At 26.5% G+C, this 11958-nt stretch overlaps 2 protein-coding genes across 2 annotated transcripts; both read right to left on the reverse strand.

Annotated features, from left to right (window-relative positions):
- Nucleotides 1-1591: 1591 nt before the first annotated feature.
- Nucleotides 1592-2460, reverse strand: LOC104644498 (uncharacterized). Its single transcript, XM_010314503.4, has one exon. It carries the CDS (start codon nucleotides 2271-2273, stop codon nucleotides 1722-1724), a length of 552 nt encoding a protein of 183 aa, XP_010312805.1. The 5' UTR covers nucleotides 2274-2460; the 3' UTR covers nucleotides 1592-1721.
- Nucleotides 2461-9475: 7015 nt separating this feature from the next.
- LOC138339682 (protein pxr-1-like) lies at nucleotides 9476-9799 on the reverse strand. Its single transcript, XM_069291559.1, has one exon. The coding sequence runs from the start codon at nucleotides 9797-9799 to the stop codon at nucleotides 9476-9478; it is 324 nt and encodes a 107-aa protein (XP_069147660.1).
- Between the last annotated feature and the right edge of the window lie 2159 nt (nucleotides 9800-11958).

Raw genomic sequence — 11958 nt, forward strand, 5'->3', positions numbered from 1 at the left:
AAAGAAAGTTTATTAAACTTATGCACCATCATTACCGCATGTTCAAAAAAAAAATTGACTCTATCTGTTATTTGACTATATGTTAAGTTTGGTTTAGTTGGGTCATTAACATTATTATCATAAAACTATGCTTGTGCTTATCCATTAAATATATGTTTTTATTATGAAGTTTAACGATAACAACAGTATATTCGTGTGATTTTACTTATTCCAATTTTATTTTTATTTACATAATGTTTCTGATATTGATTACTACAAAATTGTTATTGAAATTAAGGTTATATACATCTAGTCAATGTTGTATTATAGGTAATATTTTATATCTATCAAATTATTTTCTGAAGTTACAAATCACCTATTTTATATTGTTGTGATCATTGTAAGTAAATGTAATTGACGGGATGATGTAGTAGAACTCTGTAATTAACTCGTTTGTTAGTTAATCCTTGGACTTTTTACTTATTATTTTGCCAATCAACCCTTAAACTCATCGTAGCCAAATATAGAACTGTTCAAAATCGATAAGCCGAATCGATAAAATAGTTATTGGTTTATAATATTGGGTTATTGGTTTAGTGGTTTTGATAACGGTTTTAATTATTTTATTTTTTTGTTATCGGGTTATCGGTTCTTAAAGGTTTAAAGTTTTTTCTTAACGGGTTAACTGATAACCCGTAGTAAATTAAATAATTATATTTATATCATTTTGTATATAAAGTTCTCAACTTAGAGTTTAATTTTCTACTTTTATTTTTTATTATCTCAAACACTTGATTATTATACGACGTAAAAGTGTTTGTTTTTTAGCAAAATGTAACTTGTGAATTCAAATGCATGATTTATTTGGTTTGTCACCTTGTTTCTAAGTGATTTTTTATTATTTTTTTTTTATGTCAAATCTTAACGGTTAAACCAATAAACAAACCGATAACAATCAAAAACAGATAAACCAATAACCGATAACCCAATATCTTAATGATTCTATTACGGTTTAGCATCTCTACAAACCGATAACCAATAAGACAACCCGATAGACTTTAAAACCGAACCGACCGATACACAGCCCTAGCCAAATACGACAAAGTGATGAATAAGATAATTCAGGGGTGACGCTCCCAACATGATTTTCTCCATACCCAGAATTCGAACCTGAGATCTCTGATTAATAATTTTTTTTAAAAAAAAAACTTTTACTACAAAATTTAGTGAAACTATTTTAGAAAAAAAAATTAAAACAATAAGTGAATTTTACTTACTTCATTAGTATTTAGCAGGTAAGTAAAAAAAATATATATTATATCAAAAATATTTTTATACAATCAAACAAAAATTACAATAAACATAATGGGACGGTCATCAAATGAAAGTTGGACATGTTATTCCGGAAATAAAAAATGAACATAAAATATTACATTTGAAACTTATTTGTCTTTTTCCGTTAGAAATATCATATTTTAATTAACTGAATATGAGAAAATTTATTAAAAAAAAAAAAATTATCCCGCATTAATCTCATTCTAAATTATCCGTGTTATACCAAACACGTTCTTCTTTACCCTACATATATCATACATAATTCATTAAACATAAATTGTTTAAAAGAAATAAATATTGCTAATATAAAATTAAATCTAATTCTTTGTTATTCATTACACTAAAATAAAATGTAAAAAGAAAAAAGAAAAAATCTACAGTAATTTTTTTTGTAAACAGTACTCACACTAGACAGTGGTTGGTTGCAGTAATGTATTGTGATTCGGTAACTGAATCTGTTGGATCTGTAAACTTTTCAATGCACTACCACCAGATCTTCTCTTCCATAAACCGCCGTCCGTCGCCGGTACCGGATTCACCTTTTTCACCACCGGTAACGGCGGATCTAATTCATTAACATTCACTTCAACGATAACTTTACTTCTATCAGATTTCCGATCTCCGGGAGTAAAATTCTTACCGGAGAATAATTTCCTCAGCTTCATGTACTTTACTTTAGAATTTACAGGTCTAGTTATGGCGGTAGATGAAGTAGACTTGTACGGCGTCGGAAATCCAGTTACTCTGTTGTTTCGTTTGACTTGGCCTATACAGCTTACTTTTGGGGAAGTAGGTTCTGTGTGAGTTGAAGAATTCGCGGAAGAAGGAGGTTTTGAGTTTTGTAATTTTACGTCTTTGATTGAAAGTTTACAAAGCATTGGTAAGAAGAAAGCAGTGCTTCCATGGCGGATATGGTGATAAAGTTGTTGATGATGATGTTGACTGTATCCATTTTTCATATTATTGAGTTTTTTTTGTTCAATTTTGTTTATGAATTTCTGGTAATGAGAGAGATTTTGGGTGAAGAACTGAAGGGATGGTAATGGAGATTTGGAGAAGAAGAAGAAGAAATAGCTGAATTAATACTACTATTATTTTATTTTATTTTTATTTTATTGAATTGAATTAAATTAAATTAAATTATTTGTTTTGTTTCATTTATGAGTCAAACCTCATGACACAGGTCTCGAAGTAAATTTTTTTTTTTTTTTTACTTTTAAGGGCATATAAAATTTAAATATAGCAAGTGAAAGTAAATGGAGGGAATGATCTATTTTTTTGGTGAAAATTTATGAAAATATTATTTAAATATATAATTATTTTATTATATTCTCTCAAAAAGTTTATTATTTGAAAAAATTACAAAAATTTCTATACTTTACGCAATATATCACTTTACATGGATGTATTCACGATATATCGATTGGATACATCACTTTACGGTGTATCGAGAATTTACTCTACATTGATGTATTAGTCTAAAACATCACATTATGTGATGTGTCTAAAATTGAGATACGATGATATATTTAGATTTCACGAAATTTCAAAAAAAATTGTAATTTAAAAAAGAACAGGATTAAGATGTAATTAGATTTTAACATTATCCGAAATTTGTGTAAAACCTACTTCTTCTATTGTAAATCTGTATTCTAAATTTTTCTCCATTTAGTTTTATTTCAATTTTAAAAGAAGTGTTTGACTATGTTAATTAAGAAAACAGAAAAGAAAATTATTTTAACCAGAAATTAAAATATATCTGATAATTAAATATGTTAGACTTGTTTTGAATTATAAATAATTAAATATAAAGTGAAAATATTTTTTTATTATTTTTTTACAAAAAAATGAAAATAGGAAAATCAATAAATCTTGAATTTACATTCTGACGGCTCCCTTTTATTGGAGTGGGTGGAAAAATTTGTGCAGCTTAAACATGTTTTTGCTTTTTTAATAATTTCACAAAATTGAACGTGTCAATTTCCAATATTTAATCAATAAATATTTTAGTTCGACATTAAGTTCTCTTAAGTACTAAAAATTTGATTTGACTTATATTTATCGATATTTAATTAAATATTTATATTATCAATATAATCTATTTTCTTATTAAAAAATCGGTCCCCTTAATTTTGAGGTAATTTGTGATTTATGGCTGAATAATCACTTTTTTAAAGTGATATTACCCGTATATATATATATATAATGGGGAAAATACAAGCAAATTGCTTTCTAATACAACAAAATCCTAATATATATAGAGAGAGAGATTTTTCTTAGGCTACTTATAGAGAGTTTTAAGAAATAATTTTTTATACAGATATATTTTTTCATGAGAAGAAAGACTTTTCCTAATAGTCATATTATTTTTCAAAAAGATATATTTATTTAATTTAAGATCTCTATATATCACAAAATATTCAATAATTTATTCTATCGAATATTTAACGTTATTTGGTTTTTAAATGACTTGATCATAACATGAACTATTTATAACAACGACGGTAAGTTATATTAATGTCAACAATAAATTCAGTATAGTCTCACGAATAAAGTGTAGGATGAGAAAAGAGTTATTGATGTCAAAAACATCTATTTTATTATTGGCAAAATTTGGTACCAAGAATTTCAAAATTTTAATAAATAATTGTTAAACTTGAAGAGTTCTTTTTTGACACTATCTTAAAGACTATATGAAAATGAACATGTTTTCAAGTCTTTGTGAAAACATATTTTTTAGAAGTCATATATTGTTGCTAATATAATGTCTCTATTATATTGCAAGTCAAAAAGAAGTATTTTCCACTCTTATTTCACTTGGATTCTTCTGCATGTCCATTTCATACAAATTAACAAAATACTCCTCCATTTTCTATACGTGTTTATTATTCCCAATATATATTTGTGCATACCAAAGTAAAAAAACATAATATTTTATCTTATCATAATTACTTATTCTTCAAAATATGTCTCAAGAACTAAAAGAAATTTTATAAGTGGATCTGAAAAGAACAGAGTATATATATATTTTATCATTACATCCTGAAGATAGATAGGTTGTTTCTGAAAGACAATCTATTCAATTGCACCAAATTCATATCTATAAACAGAAGAAAACAATGAAGAAAACATAACAACTAATAAAAGAAGCGATGAAAAACCGATAAGAAATGAATATAAACAACAAAATAGTGCAATTACATAAACACAATAAATAAATGATGACAAATACCAATAGTTAGAACTAAAAGAAATAGGGATATTACAACGGCAAACATCACAAACTTGAATCCTCAAAAGTAACACGATACTTCACTATCTACTAGAATAAATATAAATAATTATTAAAAACTTATATTAATTATTATTTCACACAAAATTCATATACTAACAAGTAGGCGTTCGGTCATGCCATACCATATCACGATATGATATAGTGAGATAGAATCAACATTTGGACATGCGATTTCACGCTGATTCATTTCATGATTCCATATCATGAGATGTGATTCCATATTCTTCAAAAAGCATGATATGAAATTTTTATGGTGATTTCATATCATGATTTGAGATATTTTAATACAAAAATTGATCCACATGTTTATATTTTGTTAAAACAACCCCATATATATATCTACTACCATTGATTTCATATGTAAATAAAATATATAATCACATTATTACTTTTAAAAATTTATTATTCTCACAGACATAAAATTTATTATTCTCACCAACATAGTCACTTATAACTCACGCCAACCTATTGTTAAAGTGATGAAATATTTATGGTCTATAATCATGAAAATATAGTTGCGGATGATATTGACCAACAAATGACTCAAAGTAATAATGTTGGTTCGTCATCTCAGACACATGATCAAGAAAGTCATCAAGGAAATTGTTCGTACCATGTGGGAGGATTATATTAAAAACTAGTACACTTCATTTATGATCATTCATCTAATTAAATTAATGTTAGATGAAACAATTACTTAAGTGGAGAATAAATATCTTTGTAATAATTTATTATGCGATTTTATAGTTTTTTTATTTGATAAGATTGAATAAACAATTGGGGCTATTTTAATAATTTTACAACTTATGAGATTATTATATTTATGAGAAAATATACAACACAAAAATTTCATATCTCGTGTCTATATAAAACTTCATTTTCATCTATAATTCCATATCATGATACCATATCGCATGGAGGAACGAGACAAACAAAGAATACATGATATAGAATTTATTTTTTAAAAATAAAAGTATGTTTGTTTTATTAAACGGTTCCATTGGAAATTGAGTGAATTAAAGTAGGACCATGTTTGCATGCATAGAAGCTACTTATGTTTGTTTGTTTTTCCCTTTATAGAAAATAAAAGCAGAAGCCATTTAACAGAACTTTTATGAGTAAAAGAGAAAAAGTGACCCTTTTTTAATGTGGATAAAGTTAACAAGTAAAAATGATTTTGTCTCCAAGAATTACGTATCATTTTTATTAAATTGATACTCCAAGTACACTTTTTGAGTGAGCTAGGTGTTGGCAAAGCAGTACAAATTGAATTTCTTTAGTCAAAAAATTACATTATAAATAAAAATAATTTAAAAAGTTATTTATATCATATATAAATTGTAGAATCTATTGACATAAAAGAATATAATAGTGTAGTTCCAAAGATGTGTGGTACTAATTTGCGGTACAAAAAAAAAGTGGCTTTGTCAAGACAAGTTATAGTACAAACAAAATATGTTTACTTGTAAATATAAGGAAAATGTATCATTTTTGCAATAGTACATATTTATTTTTATTTCTTTAAATGTAATAAGTAAAATACAAAGCAAGGAAATTAGATTGTATAAATTACTTTTAAAATAATTAGGACAAAGACAAAAGAACTTTAGGGAAAATAGTATTTCAATAATTAATACTCCTTCCGTTCTATATTAGTTGATCATCTTATTAAAAATAGTTATCTACTTTTACTTAATCAAGAAAATATTAAATAATTGTTTCTTATTTATCATTTTATTCTCAAGTTATGGCATAAGAGTTTGATTTTCATTCTATAACATTTAATATATCAACTTATATCATTTCTTTAAATTAAAATATTGTAAATATTTATTCTAAATAGGACGAAAAATAAAATTAAAAAATGAATAATTAAAATTGGAAAATTTCCTTGAATGTAGTTACTGATATTAACTGATAACAAAATGTGCACCTTTTGAGAGATTTTAAAATATATTAATTATAGATATGCACCTTAATTATCTCAATCCGTTTTTAATGGTAATTATTTTTGATTTTTTATCCTTAAAAAATTGTATTCTGTTATCTTTCTTCCCATAAACGTATATCTTTTTTTTTTCAGAAATTGAACTATATTCATATATTCGAATTCTGTCATATTTTATCGTTTTTTTTTTTGGAAAAACAATTAAAATTGAAGGTTGAAAAAGTTTAGATTTGATTTGATGGAGAAAATTGTGTCAATTTTAATTAAACATGGTGGCAAATGGAATTCATCAGGTTAGTTTTTTTAAATATTTTATTAATGTGTCGTATTTTTTTCCCATGTTATATTGCATATGTTAAATTGCATGTTATATTGCATATGTTAAATTCCCATGTTATATTGCATATGTTCTGCTTTTTATAGCCTCAAGAATTTCAAAGATGCTTATGTCATTCCTGTCGAGCGTACATGGGATATACCAAGTTATATTTCAGATCCTAAATTGATGTCGCCTGGTCCAAAAAGAGCAGCAGAAAGACCCAAACTTGAACGGCGGAAGGGGTTCGCAGATGTGAAATTCAAGAAGACAAAAAGCACATGCAATAGATGCCATCAGGTTGGACACAATAGGAAAACTTGTTCAAATTATCTTGTACAAAAACAATGATGTCGTAATGTTAAATCTGTGTTTTTGAGGCATTACATTGTTATAAAATGTTTTTTTATTGAATAATATTACTTTTCATACAAATGTCATACATTGTATATACAACTGTTCATATATTGACATATGTTAACAATAATAATTCATATAATCATATAACATTTATTCAGTTATTGCATTCATAATGGGGACTACATACAAAATTTATTCATTTATACAAATTCAATACTTGCATATAAAAAAAATAATGTATGTTTATGTTATACATATTAAATTATAATATGTTATAATTCATACAGTTCCTACATTATTCATACCAGTAATATACATACAATTTGTTTCTGTTTGTATTGTGAAAAATATATTTTATAATTTGTCATAATTCATACATTTTTTATACAATATTCATACCAGTAATATAATTAATATCTGTTTCTGTTTGTATTTGGAAGTGTATAGTATTCATGCAAAATAAATTTATGGAATAATTTAACATTACTATGTACTATATATCAAATTTTAATATGACATTCATAATTCATATGATTTTCATACATGATTCATACAATGTTCATATATGTTAAAGTGAGACACATTTAATAGTAATCAGTAATAATTTATATAAAACCATCAGTAGTCATAATAAAAATACAAACAGAAACAAATTGTATGTATATTACTGGTATGAATAATGTATGCAAGATGGTGATACACATTTATTAATGTATAATTGTATGATATAATTCATACAGTATTCATACCAGTAATATAATTAATATCTCTTTCTGTTTGTATTTGAAAGTGTATAGTATTCATGCAAAACAAATTTATGGAATAATTAACATTACTATGTACTATATATCAAATTTTAATATGACATTCATAATTCATATGATTTTCATACATGATTCGTACAGTGTTCATATATGTTAAAGTGAGATACATTTAGTAATAATCAGTAGTAATTTATATAAAACCATCAAAGTAGTCATAATAAAAAAAACTGAAAAAATACATAAATTGTTCATAAGTTAAAAAAAAATAAGTCATTCAAATAAATGTACATTGTGCCATGAAGATTTCTACTTCCTGATACGGAATTTTGGAGTAGGATAATTGGTGGTGTCCATAACTTGTTCTTTATGAGTTCGAGGTCCACCCTTCTTGCTAGCAATTGTTCTTGTAACTTCACTTTCACTGATTGCGCCTTCATCATTCTTTGATTTTCCACAATGCCAAAGTCATCCCTAACATTTTCATTCCCCATTATAAATAAGTATCTCAACAATTGACATTGGATTTTAATGTGATGCGAATTATAAAAAAATCCAAAAGGTGTTTCATCTAGGAATTGTTGAAACTTATCTTGACCTAAAAAGGTCAACAAATCCGCAAACACATTCATGTTAATACATGAAGACAAATGTGTTTGTGTCTTCTTCTCCTAAAAAATTGTAAAAATTAAATACATTAATCATACACATATTCATACACATGTAATACAAAACTAATACAGTGAATCATACACAATTCAAACAAACTTACAACATAATATTGAAAAATACATAATTCATACACATAGTATACAAAACATAATGCAATAAATCATACACAATTCAAACAAACTTACAACATAATATTGAAAAATACATAATTCATACACATAGTATACAAAACATAACACAATATAATCATACACATTTCAAACAAACTTACAACATTCTTTCATACACAATATATTCAACACCAAAATATACAAATCAAAACATAAAGTATAACTAATTATGGATATTACTATTCAACAGTATCAAAAAACTTGATACAAAAAAAATTATACACAATTCATACACATTTCATACACATTTTATATACATCGTGAATCATACAGTGAATCATATAAAATTCATACAGTGAATCATACACAATTCATACAGTTAATCGTACACAATTATACAGTGAATCATACATAAAAAAATACATGTTTCAACAATTGATATTGTAATATGAAGAGATCTGTAATTTCATACAATGCATCATACACAATTCATACATTATTTATTTACACAAAATTTATATTTTAACTATTTTATACCCAAATAACTGAAAATAAAAATAACAGAACATAAAAAAAAATTAAAAAATTAACTTTTACTAACCTTTGAACTTTTTTTGGTTTAACTGTTTCTTTTTCTTCTTGTAAATGTGAAGTATCGATTTCAGATGCTCTTGGTTTTTTGGATTTTGATTTTATCAACTATTCCACAAAATCAGATTCAGAATCTGATGATTCCTCGATTTCTTTTCCTTTCCTCTTATTTTCTCTTTCTTTCGTCCTTTTCTCAGATTCATCTACATTTTTCTTTTCTTTCCCTTTTCTCTTCTTCTCGTTTTCCTTTGGATGTTTGTTTGTTTTTTTTTCTATTGTTAATTTCCCTGATCTAGATTTAACTTTAACAGATGAAGGTTGAGATTGTGTTTGTGATAAAATTTTGAAAGATGGAGCATGAAAATCGTCTGAGTTTGCTTCTTCGTTCAATCTTCTACTTTTTCTCGGGATTTCGTTGCCTCTTTTCGACATTGTACGGTTTGTTTATCGCAAAAGTTGAAGATTTGAGTGCTAAACATGAAGATTTGAATGCAAATATTTGAGAATTCTTGAAGAAGACTGTTAAGAGAGGAATAATTTTCAGAGAAAATTTGGTGAAAATAAATTAGGCGTGCGAATTATGGTGAAAAGTTTTGATAGGCGTGCAGAGGTAATGATTTTGAAAAAGAGTTGGGGAAGAACAAAAATTTGGAGAATATAATTTTTTTTTTTAGATAACGTTTTACAGTTTTAAAAATAAAAATGTAACTGTTTTAGAGATAAAATCCCTATTATTTTGTAGTTATCTTAAAAAAGGTAACTATATAACATTTAATTTAAATTACATTAATTAAGAGTTTGTTTAAAAAAGGTAACTTAAAATAATAAATTTAATTAACTACATTGGTTTAAATAAGGTAATTGAATTATTTAAATAAGTTAATTATTATTTTAAAAAATTAATGAGAATAATATATTATTTCTTGATATGTTATAACTTGATAATAATATGCTATAAGTAGTTTATTATTAAAAAATTTGTTTATAACCTGATATTTAACATCTTAAATGTGTGTGTAGTGTTATTTTTATAACAACTAATATAGAACCGAATAGTAATAATAAATCAATGTACTATTCAGCATGTGAGTATTCGACCAGATTTTGGCCATTTGTTGTAGTGTTAATTTGCTTGGAAATATAGGGACAAAATGTAAGTCTAGAACTGTTTTTTTATATATTTATATATTATATATATCAAGATTGGCGTGCATGTGTGCGTACAGATGATAAAGAAAAGACTTATTTTGAAAGTAATGAAATAAGTGAAGGAAATCATGTCAAATAATTTTTACTAGGCAGGCCTTCCCATTTATTGGCCCATTCTTGTTACTTATCACATATTAAAATGTTCATTCTGACATTGTAAAATTGAAATGTTAATCGTGAGTTTCTGACATTGTAAAAATGTATGTAAAATTACTTAAATATACAACTTATTTTATTATAATCTTTAAAATTTTCTTATCGTTAAAAAAAAAGTTCAAAGATTTCCTCTCAAATATATTGCTGCTTTCTCACTTGTACATTTATGTCTCCCTCTCAAATACCCTCTCACTAACATCCCTTCCCTCACAAAACCATTCCCTCTCTTATTTATTGCTCACATATGTATCCGAATGTCCTACCCCCTTGAAATGTCTGCTAATGTGTCCAAAAATCTAGTGATATATCTGAATTCCGTAAATTTTTAGGTATTCTTATAATTTAAAAAATAGTAGAAAAATGATGAAATTAGCTCTTTACACAGTATGATTTATATAAATTATACATAATTGTATTATATGATTTTTCTTTGACTGTGACACTCATGCAATAACCTTTTCTCACTTGAAAGATTCACCTTAAAGAACAATTCAAACAAGGATTAAAAATTATGGACAAACACAGCCTTACGTTAGATCTCTTCTGTTCAAAGAAATTACTCCAATAATTAGCTTTAAGATTTACAAATAGTGGGGCTACATTCCTGGATCCAACAGCTGGATCGATTACAAGTCATCTCCTAGCCTTCTTTTTCTTGTTTTGTTAGACTCTTCCACTCCGATATTCCATGCCCTAAAGTAAAGGGTGATAGAGAGGGCAAAAGAAAGAAAATTGTTTGCCCGAAGGGAGAAGGAAGAGGGACTTTTCTCTGCTGACCTTTTCATCGAGAGATGCAGCCGTTACCTCAATACCTTCTTGCCCATCTTACTCTTTCTCAAAGAAAGGTGTCAACAATGCTATCATTAACATCTGGGGAATTAAGAGATAAGCTTGAATAGAGACGGGCAGAAAATCAATGCAAGAAGTTGCTGCAGAACCATATAACAGCAATAGTGGACGCCCCCATTTTACAGAACTTTCCAAAGCTGTTAGAACAATGTTAAAGGACAGCAAACCACAATGACCCAAAACACGCTACGAATGATTGCAGTAAACCCAAAATCAGGGGCATTAAGTGACTTGATGGATTGAAACCGCTTATTACCCCCTAAAGACTTTTCACACAAGCAGACTGGCTACCTCATCATTTGCAAATACAATATCACCACGATGATTGTGGAGTCTCTAAAAGATAATAACTTTACTCTGTGAACCACAGGACAACA

Source organism: Solanum lycopersicum, chromosome 11 (assembly GCF_036512215.1).
Source record: "Solanum lycopersicum chromosome 11, SLM_r2.1".
In the NCBI taxonomy this organism is placed as follows: Eukaryota; Viridiplantae; Streptophyta; class Magnoliopsida; order Solanales; family Solanaceae; genus Solanum; species Solanum lycopersicum.

What these genes read in the sequence shown, in the direction of transcription:
- LOC104644498 (XM_010314503.4), bottom strand. Translation starts at nt 2,273, where the DNA reads ATGAAAAATGGATACAGTCAACATCATCATCAACAACTTTATCACCAT.
- LOC138339682 (XM_069291559.1), bottom strand. Translation starts at nt 9,799, where the DNA reads ATGTCGAAAAGAGGCAACGAAATCCCGAGAAAAAGTAGAAGATTGAAC.